We start from the raw sequence: 27287 nt of genomic DNA on the forward strand, positions 1-27287 counted from the left end.
GCCCGAAACACTGCAGAACTTTCTCGTGGTCACCAAACACTTTCTCTTCTTTGAACCACTCCTGCATGTTTGACATAAGCCTGTAGGAAAACTATGTATATGACTCTCTTTTGCCTTTCTCATTTTCCCGAAACTTCCGACGGAACGCCTCCGCTGACAGCCTGTACTTTTTTAGCAGACTCGATTTCACTTTGTCGAAATCCTGTGCCTCCTCTCTCTTCAAGCGAGCGACTACGTTGGCCGCCTCGCCGGGTAACAAAGTGAGCAAGCGCTGTGGCCACGTTTCCCGAGAGAACCCCTGCTTCTCGCACGTTCGCTCAAAGTTAACCAGGAACAAACCAATGTCCTCTCCAAGCTTAAACGGCCGCATCAGGTCAGTCATTTTGAACGATACTCGTTCTCCTGCACCGTGTGCCTGACTTCCATTACGAGCGCGTTCCATCTCTACCTCGAGACGCTTCATTTCCAAAGCTTGTTCGCGCTCTTCTTTTTCTTTCTGCTCTTTAAGTTCGCGCTCCTGTTTCTCTTTTTGCTCTCTAAGTTCGTGCTCCTGTCTCTCTTTTTGCTCTCTAAGTTCGCGCTACTGTCTCTCTTTCTGCTCTTTAAGTTCGCGCGCATGTCTTTTTGCCCTCTCCTCAATGGTCTCAAGGCATTCCGACAGCTCGTCATCCTCAGCTTCTAACTCAAGAATAGCCCTTAGCAGTTCTGGTTTTCTGAGTTTGTCTGAGACATCCAGACCCAACTCTCTTGCAAGCTCCAGCAATATCGGTTTGCGCAACGACTTCAAATCCATGGCTTCTCTGAATGTTGCTTTCTCTACTGCCTACTATTGTCTTGCCGCAAACTAACCCGGCAGCAACGACAACCACAATTACCAGCTCTGTTTCTGACACTAACAAAAGCCTGGCAAAACTCAGAAGAAGAAAGTCCCGCACTCACCAAACCTCGCAGCCAAGAATTCAGCGCAGTCGTTCCGCTGCAGGCAACCAGTCATCACACAGGGCTCGTTGCACTGCTCCCGGATGGTCGTTGTGCTGCTCAGCATACAGTCAACTGCATATCTTCGCTGTTGGCCTCCGTTGTCGCGATCTCACCGCTGGCAGACAGTTGTTGGAATCTCAGCGCTGACACCCGTTGTTGCACCTGGGTCGCAAGCCCCAAGGGTAGCGTTGGCCTGGCGGCCTGGGGCACAACTGGAAGCATCCGAAGGCCCCAGCAAAGCATGAGTCGACTGGTAACAGAACAACTTGTTTATTCTAGCATCGCAAAAGAGCGGGCGGTCAGGTCGACCGAAGTGGAGAGACGGGAGAGCACGTAACTCAACTGAAGAAATCGGAGCCTCTCTCGGCGTCCGGGAGCAGCTGCTCTTATGCTCGCGGAGTCGAGGGGAAGAAGGAACGCCTCGTCAGAGGCGCACGTGATGCGCGGCACGGACAGGCTGAGAGACACGTTGGGACGAGTGTAGTGACGCATCCGCCGGGCCGGCGCCGATCAGACCTCCTCGCTTCACACTTGAGGAGCTCCTCTCCCCGGCTGCCGCGCTTTGACAAGCGTGGGCACCAACATGCACACACACACACACGCACACTTGAAGACACGTGGCATTGAAACATGCCTGGACGCGCTTAGCGGGGAGGCGTATCGGCGGCGCTGAACGGGCCAAAATGTCCGCCGCTTTGAACGAAGCCCCGGCGTCCGTTGCAGCCGCGCCGGCTATACCGCGCGTTGTAGGCGAAACGTAACAGCGTGCATTGACTCCAAAAAGAAAAAAACACGCACACACACACACACACACAAAAAACGACTGCGCCACATGTTTTACTTCACCTAATCAATGTAATCAAATAATTGATCGACGATTCCTCTAAATGAGATTGTTACTTCTCGCGTCAGGTAGCCGTCAAAGGTCTGGCACCGCTTCGGTGATTTTACCCAAACTGTGACAAAAAAAAAAGAATTTGGTTTTTGTAGTAGAAAGATGAAAAAGGGGAGTAACATTGCCGCCAAATCAGTTGCTGTGCCGGGGAGAGCACTTCCCTTCATCGCGTAAAGCGCTCCATGCACCCCTACCAGCGACATTAACGCGTCAATAAGAGAGCCGCGAAGTAGCAGATGTCACTTCTTAGTTGCTATCGAAGGATTATTATTGCCCTCCTTAATGGTAAAATCAATGGCAAACATGATGATGCATGATTGAACAATCGCTCTCCAACTTTCTGTGAAATTTATTGCGGGTTTCGGTCACTTTCTTAGGTCAATTAAGCAAATTCGTTCTAGCATCAAGACATGCGCGAAACGGCGCGCTAGGCTCATCACATGATGAATCCAACGAAGAAGAGCGCGCCTAATATGTTCGTCGGTATGCGCTACACCACGTGCTGTGAGAGTAAAATAAAAGGGCCCCAGCCTTATAAAGAGCGTGAAAAAATGACTGTATCACTCATCAGTTATTAAAAACATGCTAAGTGATTTATGTGGTGAGAAGCTTGTTTCTGTTAATGTATATTCATTAGGCAGACTGTTCACAAGCTGTAGACTGAACCAGATGGAAAACGCTCCAGATAGTGAAGTGCGCCTTCCCAGAACTCCGCCTCGGGCGCTCGGTCACCTGTGGGTCTAGCGAAGTGTACTGTACAGAAAACCCAGAGCGGCGTGCTCCAGCGCCATAGCAGACGACGCGAAGCGCTTCCCCCGAGGTCCGTGTGCGCCTGCGCCGTTTTGCTTCGATGCGCCGCCGCCCCGGACGCATTGGCGCCTGCGGAGCGCGGCCACGGTGAGCCATGTTCACCCTAAGAGTGGCCGACCCTGTACATCAATAAAATATCTTATTATTGTAAGTAAGCTTCTATTACAGCGATAGCTTGCTTTGGCTCTTCCCCTCACATTGCGATTTGCAAGTTTCTGGCTGTTTACTGACGACGTGGAACACCGGCTGTCACTAGGTGCTACTAGGCGCCAAATAGATGTACTGGCGAACGGCTTCAACGGCACGTTTTGTTAGATCATGAAAAATTTTTTATATGTGGCCTGTGGCAGTCATGGTGTCATCCTGGCGTCGTTCTTGAGCTGGATTACTCGAAGCGGATGATGTCACTCGCACGAGAAGTCGGAAAGCATAACGAACTATTTACCGAAAATTTACTAATTCTTTTTAAAATAAATTTCTTTACGACACATATTGCAATTGATAAATTCTAGCTGGTGACATTTCAAGGCATATCCCCTTCGAGTTCTAAGGATAGCACGGGTTTCGGATACACGCCGTTGAACTTGCGTTGAAAATTCATCAGTGTTTCACTTACTTCTTTAACATACCACCGTTTTATGCAAGGAAGCACAGAAGTATCTGGAGCACTCATTCATTTCGTCTCATACTTTTGAAATGAATGTCCTGAAACTGGTGTCATCGTAAAAATTTGTGCCAAGTGGATACGCCTTGCAAACTCAACCCCTGCAATTTGGGAAATGCAACATGCACCGTAAAGCAATTAAAAAGATAATTCACTCACGCGAGCTCGCCTCGGTGGCCCTGATATCTCCGCTGTGCCAGTCTGGGCTTACGTCACCACATCTAGGTACATTTCTTCCTCGCTTACGATTCTGCAAACTCTGCTCCCGCCGTCTTCTGGTTTTCCCGTTCAGCAATACTTTGGGTCGCTCAATACTATTTCAGTTTCTCGTGAGAAAATTGCGCTGCCGTATTCCGCTGTTGAATTTTCACTTATAAAGGCGTGATTAGATTGCACCCATTCTGTGGTATTTTTGCAATGTACCGGCATACATCGAGTTTTTTTTTACTTGTCATCGATTAAAAATACTTAGAAATATTATTTTGCCCCCTTGGGACGATACCTGGCTCGGCAGATATTGGGGCATTTTTACTGGGCTCCAGACAGTGGGACACCTGTTGTGCAATTTACAACTTTGTTAGGGATACAAAACCACTACGTTGTGAAATTGCCAAAATTGCCTATTGCTTATTTCATTTTCTTTCATTTTAATATTATTTATTCTGGAAGTTCATTTTTTATGTCGGAAAATATTAAACCTCTCGCACACACTCTAACATTTTGAGATTAAATTTGACTGCAGTACTATAAGCGAGAACTTTCGAGTTGCGCGCTAGAAGACGACGCCCGAGCAAGGTACATAAACATGCGCAGTTTTACCTTTGAAAATAAAATACTTATAACAGCCCTAACATTTTTTTCCTTCGAAATATAACTTGTGACACTCCACATTGCCAATGGCCATAGCGGATCGCCAATATCCCACAGCGGGCACTAGCTACATGTTAAAAATATAATAAGAACAATAACGTAATGGGAGCGCATGATTAACCGATGTCCATAGAAATTTCAGGTGTTCGTACATAAGTACACAAGTTTTAAGAGCCACGGGACGCAAACTGTCTATCCATATATATTTATGAACACGCGAACTTTCAATAAACATCATTTGCTAATGCGCACCCGAATTAGTCTATAAGTGTATCTCTCAGTCCTTCGTGCATAATCCCTGTAGGTCAATACTGCACAGTATGAACTAACAACTGGCCTAAGAAGCCTACTTCTATGCAGAAGAAGAAGAGCTTGCGAAACTGCCTGCTTGTTGTACAATCCCCCGTAGTGGGCAATATCCAATATTTGAAAATAAGAAGTGGCAGTCATGGCTCCTCTAGTACTGGGCTACTGGGACATCCGAGGCCGCGCCCAAGCGATACGAAACCTGTTCGCCTACGTCGGAGTGGAGTATGAAGACAAGAGGTGCGTGTTCTCCGTATCCAGTGTTTTCAAACAACAGAGAGCAATCATGTTGCCTGGCGCCTGGGCTCTCACCTTCTGATGTCACCCACACGAAACCCTACATATACCTCTCCCTCAGGGAGCACCTTACTTCCTTATGGGTTAATTTATCGGTCGATGAGGTTTGACGCCCCCAAAGAGATGAAATACGCAGGTGCAACTCGCGTTTTGGAAGCAGTGTCAAACGAAGCTTTCACGAAGCGGTTAATGAAATGCTACAAATCGGCCCATTTCATTCCTGCCTCTTCGGCGTAAAGGAAAGTGGCGCGCACGCATGTTTTCTCGCGCACTAGTGCTGCGCAACGTCACAACTGTTACATTTACTTGTATTCATTTCTTCTTATCTATTTTAAACGTACCGACCGCTTCTTAGCCAGTATGGACGCTTCAAATTGTGTAGCGAACATGGTAGTGATGTCTTGCGTGCGACCCATTCGCCAAGACAGCAGCAGAAGCAGCACACAGCCGCTTTCAGAAAGTCATTGCGACTCAAAATGTTCGTATCGTCTTTGTAGAAAAAACTCGCAGTTCCGCCCGTTAGGCGAAGCGTCAATCGCGATACAAATTAGTAGAAAGCTATACGAAGAAAGGATAGCAGTGTTATCGGTCATGTAAAGTTATAAACATTTATCTACTAACTAAATTAGCAAGCACGGTGTCAGGCGCGCATGGGTAAACATGAACACACCGCGCTCGATGACCGCGGAAACTCGTTGTCCAAACGCGGGAGTGAGGTAGTGCGGCAGCAGCAGCGAGCGAATTGACCTTCGGGCATCTCTCGCTTCCACGCGAACGAAACGAGGGCACTCGACGCATGCACTCTGTCGACGTCGCAGATCGCTTTGAAGATAAGGCCCGCGCTGGCACGCACTTTGTCCACAGCGCAGATCGCTTTCAATATACGGCGGCCATGCGGTCGCGCCGTAAGCAGCTGCCGCGGAGTAGAACGCCCTTCCCCTTCTCTCTCGCCTCCCCGCCTCCCGTACCCCGCACGCGACGGAAGACGGTGTGCTTACGCTCCACCTTCCTCCCGTGTGTGTGCGAGATTCAGCCGCGATGGTCGGCTGGCCCAAGCAGAACCTCCGCCATGAACCTCCGCCATGAGGTTCTGCTTGTGGTTCTTTTCTGAGAGTATCCGTTAAAGGACTCGCAATCTCGGAATACCGCGGAATATATCTTTGGTAATAACCTGCCAAGCCAAGGAGTGATCTGATGTCCCGCTTGGTGCGTGGTTGCAGGAAGTTGTCTATCGCGGTCAGTTTAACCTCGGAAGGCCGACGATGGCCTTGCCCTATTACATGACCTAGATCAGCTACCTCCGCGCGCCCTAATTGGCATTTGGGAGCCTTAACAGTTAAGTTGGCCTCTCGTAGCCGACACAACACGGTTCGCAGGTGTTGCATATGGTCCGCCCATGATGAAGAAAAGATAGCTATGTCATCGAGATAGGGAAGTGCAAAGTCCTCCATTCTTCGTAGCACCTGGCCCATAAGGCTAGAGAAGCAATATGGCGCATTCTTCAATCCAAAACTCAGGACTTTCGGACGAAAGGTTCCCATCGGGGAAATAAACGCTGCAAGCCTGCTTGCCCTCTAGGTCAATGTAACCTGCCAATACCCTCTGACTAAATCGAGCGTAGAAATGAAATTAGCACTGCTCACTTTCTCAAGCCTTTCCTCGATATGCGGTATTGGATAAGTCTGGTCCTTCGTGATTAAATTGAGCCTGCGGTAGTCGATACATGGCCGCGGCTCTTTTCCTGGGACCTCAACCAAGATAAGAGGTGAGGTATAATCACTCTCTCCTGGCTCGATTACACCTAGCTCTAACATCTTGTTTATTTCAGCGGTCATGACTTCACGTTGACGAGGCGAAACGCGATAAGCTTTCGAACGAACTGGGTCCGACGAGGTTAACTCGATATCGTGAACGATCGCAGTTGTCCTGCCCGGTGTATCTAAAAATGCGTCTTTAAATTCAAACACGAGTTCCCTTAGCTCTGCCCTTTGATTGGGATTCAACTCCGCCTGTTCTACTAACTTATCAATGGTCTCGTCAATGTCTTTTGTCTCCGTCACTGCTGTTAACTCTGGAAAGTCGACAGGCATTTCCTCAGATTGGTTATTCAACGAGGGTTTCTCGATCATTCGCTTTTCCCCAACTCCGAAGCGTCGCGTGCGAGCCGTCCTGTCATAGTAATGCTCAGCATTGTTTTGTGCTTTACGCATTTCCTGCTCAGCAATCATTGTGGCAGGGCTTACGTTTAACAACTTTCTCCTACATTGTGCCTCTCACTACATTTCAGGCTCCGCTGCTTTCCTGGTTTTTCATTAGCTGGCGTACTTTCCGCCTCATCCCCTATAGGGCTATCCTGTTCAGTACTGGTTGACGAATCAGCTGTCAATCCTGTTTGTTTCACAACTGGACATTCATACACTGCTTTGGCCGCGAGCTCCTTTGCCTTGGAACGAGTTAGGGCTTCCACTGTTCCCTCACTAAACCCGATTCCCTTGCGTCGTAGCAAATACTCTCATTTGTTAGAAAACAAACATGGGTATTGCGTCAGGAGATGTGCCGAGATGGCGGCTTCATTGTCCAGTACTCCGAAAGGGCCTTCAATACGAATTTTGGCCACCGGGAGACAAACACTGGATGCCTCTACGGCTTGCCTTATCGAAGCACATTCCCCCGTGAACTGGCCTGCCTTTAAGTACGACGGATGCACCACGTCCACTGTGGCTGCCGAGTCGCGAATCACTCTACACGGTTTGCCGTTTACCACGAGGTCTCGAATGTATGGTTCTATCAAGCTCAGATTCTCTGCGTTACTACTTAGTGACATCAACACTAGTTTGGGATTTCTGCATCCCACGGAGATATGCCCCGTTTGCCGGCAGTTGTAGCAAACTACTGGTTTTTTGGCCTCGAAAGCCTTTTTCTTTTGCTTTTCTGCCCTCTGTTCGGGTGACTCCTTTTCTCCTTCGCTGTCCTCGTCACTGCTTTTCCCTGAATCTGATCTTTCCTTTGTTTTATACCGACTCGACTTTGACCATCGTTTTGGCTTGTCGGGTCTGCATTTATTCATCTCCTTATTAGGAGCTTCGCTGCCTTCGTCCGCACGGCGAATTACGTACTCCTCAGCGAGATCGGCCGCTCTCGAAACAGTGTCTACGCCTGGCCTATCCAGAATCCAATACTTGATGTTTACTGGCAGCCGGCGGTAGAACTGTTCTAAGGCAACGCACTTCATTGTCTTTTCGGCGTCGTCGAGTGAACCCTCTTCTCTGAGCCATTCCTTCAGGTTTACCTCCAAGGTGTACGCAAAATCTGAATATGACTCACTTTTGGTCTTCTCGATTTCCCTGAACTTTCGCCTGAATGCTTCAGCTGACAATCTATACTTTTTAAGCAGATTTGTTTTGACTTCATCGAAGTCCTCTGCTTCTTCTTTCCCCATGCGGGCGATAATATCAGCGACCTCACGTGGCAATAACGTGAGCAAGCGTTGCGGCCACGTGTTTCTCGCGAATTTTGCCTTCTCACACGTGCGCTCAAACTGCACCAGAAGAAGACCTATGTCCCCTCCTACTGCGTAGGGTGCCATCAAGTCTGTCATTCTGCGCTCGCTTTCACGTGCCTCTGTGCAAGGTCTTTCGCTATTTTATGCTTTCAGAAGCTCAATCTCTAGGCGCTTCATTTCGAGTGCGTCGCGTGCAACACGGTCGCGCTCTTCTATGGCCTCACGTGCGGCGCGCTCGCGCTGCTCTTTTTCCTCTAGGCGCTTACGCTCTTCTTTTTCCTCTTTCTCGGGGCGCTTACGCTCTTCTTCTTTTTCTTTAATGCTCTCGAGGCATTCCGTTAGTTTCTCGTCGTCTGCACCGTCGCTTCGATCGCCTCAATGATCTCCGGCTTTCTCTTTGATTCGGCAATTTGGAGGCCCAACTCTTTGGCCAAGCTCAACAATTCCGGCTTCTTTATTGCCTTCAAGTTCATGGCTGCCTTTAGTACTGCTAAACCTTCACTCTATACTACCTTGACGTACTCAAACTTCCGTCAACGGTGTAAAGAAAAATCACTGCTATGGACTTTCCAAAAAAATACGTAAAAGCCAATTGATATCTCAGTGAAGAAAAGCCGTGCACTCACCATATGCCGTCATGATCCAGACACCTTCCTTTCGAACGTTGTTGCCAGGACGAGGAGGCTACGATTTCGTAGTTGTCGTCCAAGTTGGGGTCTCCAGGATTTCGTATCCCAATCGCTGCCAGCCAGTTTGTCGCGTACTCCAGGGTAGTGTACCGTACTGCTGCCGGGAAGTAGCGGCTCCTGCCTATCGAAGCTCGACCGACATTACTTATTGGGTAGCGTGGCGTTGTCGGTGGGCTGCAGGCATCCGGTAGATCATGGCGACCAAGCAGGGGCGAGACGATTTGCTAGTGCGAAACTTGCCCTGTTTATTCAAAGGTAGTTGAAAGAAAATAAGATGAGCATGAAGCTATGAAGTATCAAGTATGAAGTCTCAAGTATGAAGTCTCTCAAAAGTACATTTCGGAGCCTCTTAAATAGGCTCTCACAAGTGTGGGCGGGATCTTGCTTCCGTCGATGACACGTGACAGGCACGGAGAGAGGGCCCCTCCTCCTGCAATACCAAGCACGGGTAGGAGAAGTCGATCCTCTTTTCGACGAATCCGGGGAGAAGGTCGGGTGAATCACCTCTATGTTGCGTGGGCTCCGGCCCAGAGGGTAGGGTGAATGACCTGTCGCCACGTGGTGTCAGACGCGAACCCTAACAATAGAAACGTATCTTTTCCGTAAACGTATATTTTTATTTCATATATATATATATATATATATATATATATATATATATATATTTGTATATATATATATATATATATGAACTTATTCGAGTTTCTATAGGTAACGCTAATTCGGCTACGAATAGGGAACCTTCCATTCCAACATGCAAACACTGCTACTGCTGAATTGGTAACAATAAAACAAATTCGAATAAAATCCTGTAAGAATGGCATCATGCGGTGAATCTAATACGTCTGCTGTGGCGTTGACGCGTCGTTGCCGCTGCTCAGGTACAGCCACGGCAGTGGTCCCGTGCCTTCCCGTGAGGAGTGGTTGGCAGATAAGTACAAGCTCGGCCTGGACTTCCCCAACCTGCCGTACCTCATTGATGGCGAGGTCCGTCTTTCCCAAAGTTTCGCCATCATGCGATACTTGGGGCGCAAGCATGGCCTGATGCCGAAGGACGAGGACACCGAGCGACGGGTCGACATGATCGAAATCAAGGTAGCACCCTGTGGTTTCCCTTCTTTCAGTGCACTTCAGTCATCGTCACCTGCCTCTCTTATGTCCATTGTAACACGAACATGTCTCCAACTGAACCTCAATTAACCCTTGTTTTTTGTGATAGAAGAGCCTATCCTATACACGTATATTTACATATCGCACATTTACACATGACACTACAACGGCTATTGTGTCTGAGGACACGTTTTTGACTTTAGTAGTTATCGCGAAAGAAAAATAACTTTCAATGCTTCCAAAACTGGACGTTGAGAAACGCTTGTGAGAACTGAAGAACACGGCCACCGGCTTAGCCCCATTTTTCATGGACACGATATTTTTACTAAATCATATCGTATCATGCCTGATATAACTAGGCGGACGATCAAAAACAGTATTCGACGACAAATTCAAAATTTGAAGCAGGAGGTTGCGCAGCCGGTGAAGAGAAGGCGGCTCACGTGCACGTAGCGCGAGGAGAGAACACGCCAGCGCACTCGACCTCGGTGGCCGCGGTGTCGGTCGCTCCCGATGTTCCGCTGCACCCTGGCTGGCCAGCCTGAATAAAGCGTGGCTACGGCGGCGGCCTCTTCGCGCTGCCTCACGCAGTGTCATCGTCAGAGTTCTGTTACCCCCATAATTTGGGGTTTCTTTTGAGTTGGCTCTACCTTTTCACTTAAAATCTCATTGTGGCTGAAAGATAACTGCATCATTGCAGACGCCAACGTGCACGTTTTTTAATTCATACCTTCGCTTTATCTCGGAAAAAATCTGACAATATACGAGGACAAGTGCACTAAAAGTACCAGGAGCGGCTAGCTGATTCGTTTTTCTGACTTCAACTTTTCTTTTTAATTTTCACTGCGAACCCCACGCGCAAACACAATATACTTAAGTTTGTACAAACGACAAAGTTTATTATATTTTTTGAAGAGAAGGGGGTAGCCAACTAACAAATATTTCTAATGGTGGGGATAGTCTATGCCTAGAAAATGAACATGCATCTTCACCCCGCTTCAAAGGGCTTTGCGTGCTTTTGCGACCATGAAAAAAAAAAAGCCTGCAGACTTTAGCGACCCCTTCGGCACAGTCTTTTATGAACGGCGTCTGAAATAAACGTGAATGACATATGTCTCTGTACTGCTTCTCTTTCTTGTAGTCAATGCTAACGACTCATAAAGAGAAGGAGCAAGCTCTTCTAACAATTTACAACCTCTATTAGGGATCGCAACATCGCCACTTGCAGGCAGAGCTGAAATATATACAAATCCTCAGTAACCGAAATGAAGCTAAGCCGGGTTCACTCGAAAACAGAATAAATAGCGCTTATACTCGGACTCACAGTAAAAAAGGAAAAAAGAAAGGCAGATCCTGCACTTTTCCCAGAAAGGCGAATCAGTATTAGTGGTAGCGAAGCATAACACAATTGCACGAAGGAAGATTACGCCACTGCGAGACGCGGATCTCTTAGCGATGCCAGGCGACTCAGGCTGTGAAAGTGAACTGTCTCCAGTGAACAATTTTTTGAAATCAGCAAAGTTTTTACAAGTGCAGCGGTTATTATATATATATATATATATATATATATATATATATATATATATATATATATATATATATATATGCCTACGGGAATGGGCGTTCGGAAAGCTAGCAGGGTTCCTTGGTCGCCGTGCCGTCACGGAGGTGTGTGCGAAAGTAATGGCTAGGTGCATCTACATAAATTCTTCCTGAGTTGGTCTTTGCCATTGCATTATTAGATTTCCCCGACTACAGCGTCGCTTATTAGACGCAGCGGCTACTTAATGCAATAGTCAATGAATTGCAGTCAATGATTTGCTATAGTGACATTTTATTAATCCGTTTGAGTCACTTTAAGGAACACGTCGCAATTGAATAATTGAAGTCAATGAGGTCACGAGGCAGGCCCACTTGGAATGAATTTTCAAAGTGGTCCTAACTTTGCAGAAAGCGTCCTAAAGCTTCCGGTAAACTACACCGTTGTTCCCATTGCTTATTTAGGAAGTGTCTTTAATTTCAGTGCATCCTTTGTAAACCATCCCGCCCGTTGCTGGCTGCTGCTCTTCTATTGTCGAATAGCTCATACATGGAAAATGAAATAAGTACCTGTCGGGTTGTGGCATCCAAGGTCGGTCTCCAAGCACAACCGCCCGATGCCCTTACAGGCAACTACTGCACGCCTTCTTCCCTTGTGCCAGTTAGCATCGAGCAGTGTTTTGAGACAATTCGCGCTTGCGTGACGGCGTGCGCAGCACATTCGAGAGCCAGTGCGCGTGCGTCAGTTTCCATTGACCTGGAGACGCAGGAGTGAAGCGGGCGAGTGATGCGGTGAAACAGCGCCAAGGACAAACATGAAGAAAAGGAACGAGACAGAGTGCTTACTCAAGGTTAGTTTATTGTAAACACAAAACACGTGTATATTGAGGATGATATCGGTGATTTTTTGGCATCACCAAGTGGTTGGCTAGACTCCTTGGTCTAATAAGGCATGCTATACATGCTTATCAGTCTAGTATTTTGTCTACAGCTCCGTAATCTTTTTTCTGGTCTTTAAAGCCTCTATATCTGCTTTGTACAGCTACCTATGCTTGTAACCGACCCGGTCCTATGAATCACCTGCCTGTTTCTAATTATAACTTGCTTGTCTCGACTGCCGACTGGTTAAGGCTCCAGATTTTCGCTGCGGCATACACATCTCTCATCATGTTGCGAATATTTGCTGCGGTATGTTTGTACATACCTTTAGGCAACCAGCTCGAACCTCAAATCTCAAGGCACTGCCCTTTATTTATTTGTACATACTGCAGTCTATACAGACCAAGCAGGTGGGCGTATTTCCGCAAACAATCATGTAGGACAAGAATAATATATGCTCGTGTGCTAGACATATGGAACAGGAAAAGGAAGAGAGCGAAGAAAAAAAGTAACAAGTTGGCATTTTTGTATTGCAAAGGACGATATTCACACTATCATAAAAATGCACTGGGATAGTCAATATCACATCAAAATAACAAGTTCTTGTCAGAACAAAATGCACTTGCATAGGCGATAACATGAATAAAAGAGGGGAAAAAGTAACATTCCATATCATTGTGCAAAATGCATGAGTAGTGCCTGCTCAATATTATCAGCAGAGAAAATTTCTGAGGGTAGATCATTCCACTGAACAACTGTACGAGGAAAGAATGAATTTTTGAAGAGGTTAGTGCGTGCACGGAAAGGGAGCAAGTTGTGAGCGTGACGGTGTCGAGACGCGCGTGACAGGTAAGGGTGAATGTATGTTCGTCCATTAAATTCAAGCGACTTGTCGTACATCGTGAAAAGAAATTTTAGTCGTGCCACAGTTCTTCGTGCTTCTAAGGTAGGGATATCGTTTTCGGTCATTAGTTTTGACGGCGAATCAGTAGACCTAAACTTGTTGAAAATGAACCGTACTGCTCGCCTCTGAACCATTTCAAGCTTATGCTTATCCTTCATGTAATATTGTATCCCTTCGTGATATTGTATAGATTATCCCTACTAATTGATGTATTTATATTCTTGTAAGCTTCCATGGTTTTTTATGCTTCAATTCTTTGCATTCAATTCACTATCTTGGTTTCTCTCAGCTGCTTTTTCATGAATCCTAATTGTTTTTTACACCTTTAGTTACCCTGTTCAATTCGAATTTTCTTGACCTCTTCCTTCGTTCTGTGCCCGCGCTTTTGACGGACAGATATGTGCAGATTACGTGCCAATTTATTTCCATATTTGTACCCGAGTACATGTTCGAAATTAATTTTGTTCTGCGATTCTCCGACTTCAACAGAGACCCATCCCCGTCGTGGTTTCTTAGTGGCTGTGGCCTTGGGCTGCTAAGCACGATGTCGCGGGATCGAATCCCGGCCACGACGGCCGCATTTCGGTGGGGGCGAAATGCGAAATCACCCGTCTGCTTAGATTTAGCTGTACGTTAAACCCCAGGTGTCGAAAGTTCCGGTGTACACCACTAGAGCACGCCTCATAATCAGAAAAATTTTTTGTCACGTAAAATCCCACAATTTAACTTTTAACAGAAGCCCAACCAATGTCACCATGCACGGCCTCATTTAAGGTTTTACCGCAGGCCCCCATCTCCCAGCGGCCTACTGACCTTTGGTTAACTTCTAAACTCGGCAAGGTGTTTGATTTCAAGCATAGAATGGACATCTTGCAAAACTGTAGTATGCAAAAATTGGCGGAAAAGTACACAATAGGTCGAGTAATAAATAGTTAACATTAGTGGTGCCTTTCCCGTCGTTCTCTCTGGCGTGCCCTCCTTCTCACAATCCTTGCCTCGACAAACATCAAACGACGCCTTCATCCCCGTTACACCATTACGTCGACGTCACATCGTGTGGATTCGCACGAACTGTTGTTTGCATTGCGGCACAGTCCGTGAACGGTGTAGTGCGGAGGCATAAACATTGCATGACAATAAATTTACAATTTTGCGGTGCCTAAACATGAAAATATTATGGCATTGTATGTTGCATGGAGTTATAATAAAGATCCTCGCACGCAGCTCGTTTAGTTTTACATGGGATTTCATTAAGCGCTTACGAGAGTTTCGGTTCACCAAGTGGACTAGAACAACTAGTGCGCTATGTATACGCAGTTTCCTTATTGCCGATAAAGTGAAAGTTCAAAGCCCGCTTACGTTCTCTGTGAAGCTATAGTGGGCGTCATCTGCCTGTAGCGCGATTCAGGTAGATGAACGCTGCGTGATAGAGGCACGCAATAAAATTGCGTTCTGAGCGGTGGCTTAAACCTGCCATTGGTTGGTTGGAATAAATTAGGGCCAACACGACCCCTCCATCTTCGGGTCGTCTCAGACCGTCATAACGTAAGCACCGATGGAGCGTACACATCGACAAAAGTAGGAAAGACTCGGGAGTATTCGAGTCATTGAAAATATGAACAATATACATGCGTCAATTTATCTACATGTTTTTTATTATTATTCTTTTGGAAGGAACTTCAAATTCATGGCATGTCTGTATTATGTGAGCAAACGTAAAACTAAAATTCTGAACGATTATAAGCCAAAGATATGCCTCTTCCGTGCACAGGACTGGTGTACTCATGGTACATTAGACAGATTGATTTATTTTATTTCGATAACTTATGTCACCTTAGTTCAGATTCATTTAAGTGATGTCTTTAGTAATAATGACATGTTTGTCAGTGCAGTGCTCGCAGGAAGGAATTTTGCTTCTTAAAGTGAGATTTTGGACGCAGCTCTAAACATTATTTTGTTGCTGCCCTCTTGCTGTTTGGCGCAACACAGTCACGTATGTTTTTAATGCGATGAACATTCTTACAATAACTTACGCACTTTCCGGCATCTATTAAACTAGCTATCAAACGATCTATGTCTCTAGTCGTTTTCCCGTCAACGTGGGTCATTGAGTAGCCTACGGTCTATCGGGCTGCTAAGCTGAGAGAAACAGGTTCTAATGCCCTCTATAAATTGGAAATAATCAAGGAAGACAACACACTAACACTTTTGGCAAATATTTAGGTAAATAGAGTTGCGTGTGAATTTAGAAACCCTTAACAACGGAATGCTGATGGTTGCCGCAAGAATTACGGAAAGCAAATGGTACGCTTTACGCTTATTTGGACTTGGACAAAACAACAGCACCGATCTGGCTCTTATATCTGCAAAAGCCTCCCGACTTATTCCTCAAGAACAAGTAGAATGGTCTCCGCGTCCGAATCATTACACCGAATGCATGTGTTATTTGTTGCATCGTCTTTTTTCTTCTTTTTCTGAGTTTCCAGTTTGTGCGTTTCCAGTTTAGTGTTCTCTTTTGAACCCAGTAGTGTTTCTCGCCTTTTTCTGCACGTAACGATGTCGTGTCCATGCGCACCAATTCTTTAAGTAACCGCTCAAAGCAATTTGTATCGAACGCTACCTGCCTGCCGTAGCTGACAAAGCAGTGGGATGCCACCCCGTCAAGCTGCTCACTGCCGCTGCATTAATGTGGCTGCTTCTCTTCCTACGGAGAGTAATAAAAACTGACATTAATGATCGATTAACGCATTTATTGATTTAATCCATTCTTTGAGCCAACTCAGGTCACTGGTTATGTGACTCTGAGCTCGTGATACTGCTGAATGAACCTGTCTGACGCCATCTTGGGTTACTATATGGCGCTGGGTACGTTCCACTCTTCAACGAGAAACAAAATCCTTTAAGATTTCTGAGATGCTGGCCACAACAGAAGGCGCATCACATATATTCAGACAATATTGTTTAAATAATCATCATTATCATCATCATCATCATCATCATCATCATCATCACACAAAAATTGTTTCAGTTTGCACACGCGCCACCTTAGCGTGTCCAGAGGGAAGCGTGAGAGGAGCGCGGCTGCCTCACTTCATGACGTGTTCAGGCAGTGACGATACGGGGTTTCGCAACGTTGCTTCAATGCTCATAGCGTTAACGTTCTCAGTCATCGTAAAATGAACGTAGGTGTTAACGATTTTGCCGTATTCTGGTTAATTGTGCGATGGCGCTGATTGTTAGAATGGCACGTTCGCTGAACCTGAACCATCGTCTTCAAGACGCAACGATGCGCTTGAAATGAATGCATAACATTTAAAATACTTAATTTATTTGCGTCAGAAGATTGCCTTACAGCATAAAACAAATGCGTGATGTCGCAGGAACACTTCTCATATCAAACCCAACAGATCGAGAGGAAGGTATTCTGCTTGCGCTCACTCAAACCGATTAACCTGCACATTAATGCGAAAAGCCGTTTTTGGCGTCATCGGTGGCGGCACTCCATAAGGACGAATGCACTATAGCAAGGTTCACCGCTATAAAAATCTGTATTGTGGCGAGGTTATTTGGTATGCAAAAAATAAAGATACCTGCATATGGATACCTCAGGAGGACACCTAACGTTATATTAAAGTATACGGAGCAGGACCTTCTTGGAAGAGCGCCACAAGCGGTTCATACAAAAAAATTGACGGTCCGGTGTCATGCTCAGCCGATTTTATATGCGTCTTGCACACTTCGACCTCTACGGACCCCGAACACGCAGACCATTCTAGGTTCTACCTTTGGCGTCTCCGTTGCCGGATTGGCGTCCTGGAGGCGCCACTGAAGTATACTGAATGTGGGAAATTAGTATTTGCGCAAATTCTCACATCTGTTCAGCTCAATATATGCTGTATGCTTCGCCGTAAACACTATAGTTTTCTGATGAAGCCATTGGCGAACGCACGTAAGACGCTTGTTTAGAAAAGGCCCCTGTGATTGGTTGCGGCGGTGGAGAAAGAGAGAGAAAGGAAGGAACAAAAACGTTACTCTGTGGTCAGAGGTACATAGCAGAGGTGCCTATGTGCACGAAAAATGCCCAATAGCTCGGTGGTCAAAGAAATAGAAAGCGTGTAATGGGAAGTATAACCAAGAGATAACAGAGAGCGAAAACAGTAAACTAGATATCAACAGCAGTTGAGAATGGGCGCAGAAGCGGTTATACGGCATCGGCAGAATTCTCCCCAAAATTGTGATTACGATGCTCTTACGAAGCTATCTCTCGATAACGAGAGATTGCTGTACGAGCGTCCAGAAACCTTGCTGTCGCATTCGAGTGATGCATATTATTGAGGCAGATAAGTGCGTTTGCCCCTTCCATATGTGGAGTTTCGTTTTTACGCACTCCAATGAAAAAAAAAAGAACAAGAGAAAAACACGCTTCTTACCCGTGTTTTTTTCATACATAACTTTTTGTATATATTAGGATAATAGCGCTTTGAGAAGATTTAGAATTTTATATCCAGGAAAAGGCACTGGAGAAGAGAAAATGTGAACAAACTGTTCCTAAACGTCGTTACAAGTATAGTAGTTTTCGAGATTACAGCCAAGCTGTTTATGTGCGATAATAGACATCCCACAAGTAGAGTGTTTTACACACGTGTGCAAATTAATTGCTCTGGTGATGTTAACAGTTTAGTGGCATGTTTTTAAAACATTGTTAAAACATGCCTCGAAAGATTTCGCCTCCCTAAATAGACAAAAAATAGTGAGATTTCATGGAATACGAGGCAAATACCTCACATGCAGAGTCGCCTTGCCAGATTACGGTGCGCATGTCGTAAGGGTCATCCTCTGCGGAGACGTGAATTTACTAAAGCGAAGGAGAAACTTGAAAAAACAGCTACAGCGAAGAATTTGTATTTCGAGATCACCTTGCTAATGCGTTCAATGACTACTTTGTGTCCGTATTTACTCTACATAACTAGGAAATTTCTCCCTACAGTTCTTATCGCGACTTATTTGTCTCTATCGATCTTGTGTCTCAAGAAGAGGCGTTAAATTCGGTTTTAAGTGTGGATATTCAAAAATCATCTAGTTCAGGCATCGTTAATCAAATTTTCTTCAATCGTTATTCGTTGTTGACAAGGCAATAATCGACAGATGTTTTAGAAAAATCACTATGGACATAGATTGTACCTTTACATGGAAAAAGGCGAAATTCCTTTCCTTGTATAACTATGGCGCAAAGCAGTATTTCATAAATTAGACTTATAACGCTAACCTTTACCTCATGCAAACTACGTTAAGCACAAGCTACAACCGCGTCCTCAATTTTTTTAATCTAACAATATTCCCTATAATGCCGAGCATGGTTTTCAGCGTGGTTTTAGTAGTGTCACTAAGCAAACTTAATTTATTCATCACACATTTCTAGCCATTTGACTCAAGTGTTCAGTTTGCTACATTATTCGTAGACTTTTCCGAAGCTTCTTATACTGTAACTTACTCTTAACTTATGTATAGACTTAACATCATCACCCTTCCTTTGTTGACTTTATTGTTACCTTTCTTTCCAATGGTAACGAATACGTATCTTTTAACTCTCTTGGTTCATGTGAAGTACATGTATCTTCTGGCGCACCCGAGAACTTCGTGGTAGGGCCTCTGCTTTTTCTCTTGTATATTAATGACACTCCAGACATGCTTTTTTGCTAAAATTAATGTTTGCGCTGATGATGCCTTGCCTGTAATATAATAAAATCCTGAGGATCACCATTATCCTAACAATTCCTTTTTGAGCTTTTTGCAGGTGATGCTACAATTGGCAAATGAGGACATACTTTAGGAAGAGAGTTGCAACGTGCTTTATTAGATGGTCATCTCATGCCCATTGTTTACTCATATAATGATTCTATAATGCAGTCCGTATTCGCATGTAAGTACATTTCTCCCCTCTTCAGCACAACCTTGTCCGCGTCCTTCATTGTCGCTAATAAGCTGCACATGCAGCTTATTAGCGACAATGTCCCGAAGAAGCTGGGTTAACGAACCCCCGTATTCTCAAACGATCCTCCGTCTTCCTCCACTCAATCCGAGTTGAGCACAGCGCCGCCCCTCGACTGAAAAACACGCTAGGCATCTCAAGAAACGTTGTGGAGTGTCAACGAAGAGCAGTGACCGCTTTTGCCAAGGAGCGGCGCTGCCATCCACTTCCGGCTACTTCTCGCTAAAGCCCCTTCACCGTCAGCGATTGAGGCGCAAGACTAGTGCCAGCCCCTTCTTAAAGGTGAAGCTACGTCAACATCATGTCGAGTCCAAGGGGAGATTTAAGTGGAGGAACGCTGTAGAATACAAGGACAAGTAGCTCATTACGACTACTTCGAAAGGAAACAAAATTACAAAGAAGAACCCCCGTAGCGCCAGTTATTGAGTATGGTGCCATTGCTTGGAATTCGTATCAAATAACCCATATAAACATAATAGATTCGATCCAGAAAAAAAGTCGTTCGCTTCATACGCTACGATATGACCTTTTCACCATCTCTTCATCTAGCGCCCCTTGACCTCACTTCTCTTTTTAAACGATGCGCTATAGAATCCCGGATACTTTCGCACCTTTTATTTAAGTCATCCCGAGAAGCACTGCTAAACACTGATTTAACACATGCTAAATTATCGAACACAGGAAACAGTCACATACTAACCATGCATTAGAACCCGTTTAAGCGAAGGCCGAAGACAAAAAACGCAAGTGTTCCGTTGATTCGAATTCCTATTTAAGCGAATGACACGAAATGCTTCGAGTGTTTTAATTTTACTGCGGTGAACAATGCGACGTTATCATGCTGTGATTTCAATATTACCGCTTCCGCATAAGCCATTGAAGCCCTATTTCTATTAGACTTCTGCTGCCTTCTTTTTTCAAAGTGAGACAACTGAAAGGAATACTGGCGCAGCAAGGGTGTTTCCCCCAAAGGAGCAGTACATTTTGCATTTGTTCGTGTTGAGATGTACGCATTCGCATCTAGCCCTTCAAAAAAACTGCGGTTCTGACTTCCAGACAACGTGCATTTTTTGTTCGTCTTCCGTTGTCCGCGTCAACGAGGACTTAAGACTGCGAGAGAGGGCCCCGTTTCACGTCTTTTACGAGGTCCGTTATGGTAGCTAGTGCTCTCACTTTGTGCATTCGCTTTTATTGCGATAGCAGTTATATGGACACTCCAGGTGTATGTCTGCCGTTGGCGTCAACGTTAGCTTCCGCATAAAGTCCAAGGGCGATAAAATTGTCCCCGCTGGCCGTATGCTGTACGTGCGAGATAGCTTGCGAGGGTGAGCCGGCGATCGCGTATCAGTCTCCCGTACGTAACGAAGGAAAATGGGGAGAAAGCGCGCCGCATTCTGTCGCGCGCAAGGCTTCGGGGGAGGGTAGAGAGGGCGTTCTACTCTAGGGAGCCCCGGCGGCTGCGTGCACTCGGTCAGGCCGCTGTATCTTGAAAGCTATCTGCGACAGGTACAGAATGCGCGCTGTGCGGGTTGTCATGACTTGGTTCGCGTTGATGCGAGCGGCAGCACGAAGGGCAATTCGCTCGCTGCTGCTGCCGCCCTTCCTCTAATCAGCGTTTTGACAAAGAATTTTCGCGGTAATTGAGTGAGATGTGTTTATGTTTGCTTGAGCTCGCGTGACATCCTGCTTGTTAATACATTTAGCATGCCTATGTTTACAAGGTTATACGGCCGATAAAACTACTAGCATTATTTCGTGTAGACGTCCACTAATTTGCCATCGCAATTCATGCTTCCACTTTCGAATAAAACTGCGACTTTTTTTGACTGGTGCCATCTGAAGGCACGGAACGTGAAAGTTGTACGATGTGAACGCCGCATAGTAGTAGTTGTCGCCACAGACCACAAATACTTGATGGTTTAAACGTTCTTGACTGTTTCGCAGCACCATTTTACAGATCATGATTGTCGCTCTATTCGGGTTTTGTATTTGATATATAGTCTCCTATGAAGTATGTGTTAGTTTAGGTTCCAGTTCCGTTCAATCGGAGTGCTCACAAAAACAACAGGCATTCCGTTTAAGGGAAGTTTGTTAACATTGTGCCTATGGGCGGCCAACCAAAGTTGGTAGACTTGTTCGGTTCATCTAGCATTTCCGTTTAAGCTAGTTTCGTTTATCTGGAGCTTACTCTATCTGCAGTTTATTCTCGGCCTGTCTTTTTCCTCGGACCACCGAACCATTGAATAGTATAACTGGCCACGTTAGATCAATTTCCAAAGAAGAATTTTGAATTAGATTGATAAATTTTGTGTACCATGGACTTTCACATTTTCTCGCAGGCTCATTTTTTTACGACACTATTTATTTATCGAATTTGTTTACTTATGGTTGTTTGCTCGTAGCTTAAATTGCATCGTTTATTCTTATATTGTGTGTTTATTTCTTTGAAACTGTGTATTTACACCACGTACTCACTCGTTCGATAGCTCCACTAAAGGGCTGCAGTGTGTAAAAGTAAACAAATAAACAGTACACTGATGATTGATGGTTGAATGAATTGCAGTCAATGATTTGCTATAGTGACATTTTATTAATCCGTTTGAGTCACTTTAAGGAACACGTCGCAATTGAATAATTGAAGTCAATGAGCTCACGAGGCAGGCCCACTTGGAATGAATTTTCAAAGTGGTCCTAACTTTGCAGAAAGCGTCCTAAAGCTTCCGGTAAACTACACCGTTGTTCCCATTGCTTATTTAGGAAGTGTCTTTAATTTCAGTGCTTCCTTTGTAAACCATCCCGCCCGTTGCTGGCTGCTGCTCTTCTATTGTCGAATAGCTCATACATGGAAAATGAAATAAGTACCTGTCGGGTTGTGGCATCCAAGGTCGGTCTCCAAGCACAACCGCCCGATGCCCTTACAGGCAACTACTGCACGCCTTCTTGTGCCAGTTAGCATCGAGCAGTGTTTTGAGACAATTCGCGCTTGCGTGACGGCGTGCGCAGCACATTCGAGAGCCAGTGCGCGTGCGTCAGTTTCCATTGACCTGGAGACGCAGGAGTGAAGCGGGCGAGTGATGCGGTGAAACAGCGCCAAGGACAAACATGAAGAAAAGGAACGAGACAGAGTGCTTACTCAAGGTTGGTTTATTGTAAACACAAAACACGTGTATATTGAGGATGATATTGGTGATTTTTTGGCATCACCAAGTGGTTGGCTAGACTCCTTGGTCTAATAAGGCATGCTATACATGCTTATCAGTCTAGTATTTTGTCTACAGCTCCGTAATCTTTTTTCTGGTCTTTAAAGCCTCTGTATCTGCTTTGTACAGCTACCTATGCTTGTAACCGACCCGGTCCTATGAATCACCTGCCTGTTTCTAATTATAACTTGCTTGAGCTCGCGTGACATCCTGCTTGTTAATACATTTAGCATGCCTATGTTTACAAGGTTATACGGCCGATAAAACTACTAGCATTATTTCGTGTAGACGTCCACTAATTTGCCATCGCAATTCATGCTTCCACTTTCGAATAAAACTGCGACTTTTTTTGACTGGTGCCATCTGAAGGCACGGAACGTGAAAGTTGTACGATGTGAACGCCGCATAGTAGTAGTTGTCGCCACAGACCACAAATACTTGATGGTTTAAACGTTCTTGACTGTTTCGCAGCACCATTTTACAGATCATGATTGTCGCTCTATTCGGGTTTTGTATTTGATATATAGTCTCCTATGAAGTATGTGTTAGTTTAGGTTCCAGTTCCGTTCAATCGGAGTGCTCACAAAAACAACAGGCATTCCGTTTAAGGGAAGTTTGTTAACATTGTGCCTATGGGCGGCCAACCAAAGTTGGTAGACTTGTTCGGTTCATCTAGCATTTCCGTTTAAGCTAGTTTCGTTTATCTGGAGCTTACTCTATCTGCAGTTTATTCTCGGCCTGTCTTTTTCCTCGGACCACCGAACCATTGAATAGTATAACTGGCCACGTTAGATCAATTTCCAAAGAAGAATTTTGAATTAGATTGATAAATTTTGTGTACCATGGACTTTCACATTTTCTCGCAGGCTCATTTTTTTACGACACTATTTATTTATCGAATTTGTTTACTTATGGTTGTTTGCTCGTAGCTTAAATTGCATCGTTTATTCTTATATTGTGTGTTTATTTCTTTGAAACTGTGTATTTACACCACGTACTCACTCGTTCGATAGCTCCACTAAAGGGCTGCAGTGTGTAAAAGTAAACAAATAAACAGTACACTGATGATTGATGGTTAGGAGAGGTAATGACTGTTTACGTATATTAAGAAAGCGGCCCTAATCAAGTCACTTGCCTCGCCCTGTCCCGTGACAGGCAGAAACTGCAATAACGTTTCCGTTGTCTGCCGAACAGGAATGTTGCCACCTGTTTACCGCAGGGTAGACCGGCGAGTTGTCCTCTTATAAACGAACATTGAAAGATTGCAATCTTGGTTCTAAACCACCACACTTAGCAGGAAGTGTCTGCCTGGCCCTTTACCTTTGGAATACGGAATAAATGCTGGTTGTAAGCAAATTCTATATATAACAATTATTTGTTCTGGGCATTCAGGGAAAAGTCATCTGGTTGCTAGAGCGCCTCGTGATCGTCCCCGCCTCCTTTTCTTGTCCCTGGTGTTCACTGACTCCGTTTGTAGCTATAATGAACCAACTAGGCCTGTATACATTACGTTCAGACCTATGATGGTCAACCTGAAATATACGAAAATGAAGAATAAAGGACGGCAAGTATGTCGGTAAACGACTAGTATAATTGCTTTGGTTTTTTTTGCCTGCAGGTTATGGACATAGCGAGGCGGATGGCGGCTCTCTGCTACGACAAAAATTACACCGACGACAAGCGGCATAAGCTCCTGGCAGACGTCGCCGACACGCTTCGCCAGTTTGAGGCGTGCGTGATCAAGTACGGGCCTTTCAGCGCGGGAACAAGCGTCACCTACATGGACTTCCTGCTCCAAGACATCCTCGAGGTCGGTGGATGTGGACTGACTTGCCCGCACAGCGGCCCCATGCCTGTCACAAATTGTGCTCACCTGTCAAATTTTAGAACGCCAGTGTTGTGAACTGTAGACAAGCTGCAGCGGCTTGACGAGTTGGTTGCCTTGTTCAAATTTTCTCGTTGTGGTGATATTATCAAGTTGAAGTTGTAATGCTTTACGGCACATGATGATGGTTGTATTTAGGCGGAAACATATCTGCGCTGCTCTATTTGCTTTATGCAATTTATGTTACAGATGCACGAACGTTTAACTTAACTGATTGCTACAACTGTAATATAAATTGCTAAACACTTTTCATTCATATAACGAAGGATGACTTGATGGGCACCGGGTATGGCCTATGTAAACCACGATTGCATGTAACGTACCACTGTAATTATAGTGCTTTTTTAAGCATTTTTTTCTTCTGCATGATCTTAGATGTGGTAGGTTCAATATTCTTGATTGTCATTGGGCTTTGTTTTGTGACGCTGCGTCCTGATATCGCAGTTGTCCGCTTTATCGACTCAAAAAAGGGCAAGAAGAGCGCACCTGCATTTAAACACCCGAACCTGTGTAAAGAAGGCATAGTTGTTCGCTAGCTGTTGCTTCCTCTTAAACATATAACGACCCTCTATCTCACTGTGCTTTACCCTGAACAACGTTTCATGATGTACCTTCACACGCCTTGTAATATCCTTAATTTGCTGAGGACTTCAGCTGTAATTGCTCGATTTTCGGAGTTTTGGCTGAATGGAAAAATTCTGTGTAAAATTTTGCTGTGCCACGAGAGACATGCAGACACGCTGTTATGTTGTCTGAAGTTGCCCAGAGATGGTGTTTCAGCCTCTCACATGAATTTAAACACGGACAGAAAAAGATAAGCTCTATGAAAGACAAGCTTAATTAAGATGATTATGACGACGAGATCGGTACTACCACCACCACCGCCACCACTACTACTGTCAATATAAGTACAACGCACCTAATACCATTGATACCACCGTTTCATACCATCAATATAAGGAAGGTTTTGATAAAACGAGGTGCTGACATGTTGATTGGTTGACTCGTTTCTGTTTCGCTGATCAAACTATAAGAAAGTTGAACGACGCCACACTGACACATATTTTGTTCAGAAGGACAGCGCATGTGCATATGTTTAGGTCAAACAATTTTGGCTACTTTAGTGCAAGAAAGAACTGTTTCAAAGCCCGCCGTGTGATGCCCAAACACTTTAACACAACGACAAAGAAACTCTTTTGTACCAATGTACGAAGTAAATAGAAATTTAAAATTGAAGAAGGGGGTGATGCAAAACAATCTTGCATCGAACCAATTTTAATATCGCTATCTGTACCGTGAACCGCCAATCTCCGTTAAAAGCGGCCTGAGAACTAGCACTCATTTTTTTAATACTGACAGCTTTGCGCAGATACTGACAATGTTGTACAGCGTCCTTCAAATGCACTAGATTTTCTTCACGAGGACGAGACGGACGCTATAGCAAAAAAAAAAAAAAATTAGCCATGGGAAGCTTATTGACGCATTTTGCGAGGTGTCCACGGAGTTGTTGGCTGCGTGCACAATACAGTGCGTTAAATATTCTACAAAACAATTAGTACACACGTTACAGGCAAAAAAAAAGAATGTTAAAGGAACAAACGTGCAAACTTTTTCCTAAACAACGTTATAGCCCCGGGTGCGACTTACGGCGGTGCCGCGAGCGTCACTCGCGTGACGTCAGGGCCGGGAATCACGTCTGTTGCCCTACAGTCCGGGTGGCGTAATTAATTACTCAGCTTTTCAAGTATTATTATTAGATGATTAGTGTCAATGAGAAAATTGTAGAGCAAAATGAGAAACTCCGGATACAGCTTTCTATTTCTGAATACGTGCTACATAAAAGTGTTTTCCAATCGTGAAAGAAGAGCGCCAATACACGCAAAGTGCCCCGACCGGCAAGTCGCGCGGTAATTTTGCGTGTATTGCAAAGCGCTACGTTTTGGGCGAGTTGGTTGTGCATGGTTCTGATTAAACTTTCGCGCGCACAAAGACAGGACGTCGGACGAAGAAGGGACGCGACATGCGCAAATACAGCGACGACATGTTGTGTGTCCCTTCATCATTCGACGTGCTGTCATTGCGCGCTCAAAAGTCTAATAAGTTGCGTGTATTCGCGGGCTTCTCTCTCTCTCTCTCTCTCTCTATATATATATATATATATATATATATATATATATATATATATATATCATCATCAGCCTAGTTACGCCCACTGCAGGGCAAAGGCCTCTCCCATACTTCTCCAACTACCCCGGTCATGTACTAATTGTACCATGTTGTCCCTGCAAACGTCTGAATTTCATCCGACCACCTAACTTTCTGCCGCCCCCTGCTACGCTTCCCTTCCCTTGGAATCCAGTCCGTAACCCTTAATAACCATCGGTTATCTTCCCTCCTCATTACATGTCCTGCCCATGCCCATTTCTTTTTCTTGATTTCAACTAAGATGTCGTTTACCCGCGTTTGTTGCCTCACCCAATCTGCTCTTTTCTTATCCCTTAACGTTACACCCATCATTCTTCTTTCCATAGCTCGTTGGGTCGTCCTCAATTTCAGCAGAACCCTTTTCGTAAGCCTCCAGGTTTCTGCCCCATATGTGAGTACTGGTAACACACAGCTGTTATACACTTTCCTTTTGAGGGATAGTGGCAACCTGCTGTTCATGATTTGAGAATGCCTGCCAAACGCACCCCAGCCCATTCTTATTCTTCTGGTTATTTCAGTCTCATGATCCGGATTCGTGGTCACTACCTGCCCTAAGTAGATG

General features: G+C 45.1%; 1 protein-coding gene across 1 annotated transcript in view; it reads left to right on the forward strand.

Moving 5' to 3' along the window:
* The first annotated feature begins 4668 nt into the window (after positions 1–4668).
* The window catches only part of LOC142586101 (glutathione S-transferase Mu 2-like), a 33066-nt gene continuing 10447 nt past the window's right edge, over positions 4669–27287 (forward strand). The window contains exons 1-3 of the mRNA XM_075697359.1: positions 4669–4766; positions 9896–10109; positions 24254–24445. Of these exons, the coding sequence (XP_075553474.1) occupies positions 4669–4766; positions 9896–10109; positions 24254–24445 (504 nt within the window). The remainder of the gene's footprint in view (positions 4767–9895; positions 10110–24253; positions 24446–27287) is intronic.

The sequence above is a fragment of the Dermacentor variabilis genome, chromosome 6 (genome assembly GCF_050947875.1).
Source record: "Dermacentor variabilis isolate Ectoservices chromosome 6, ASM5094787v1, whole genome shotgun sequence".
Lineage (NCBI taxonomy): Eukaryota > Metazoa > Arthropoda > Arachnida > Ixodida > Ixodidae > Dermacentor > Dermacentor variabilis.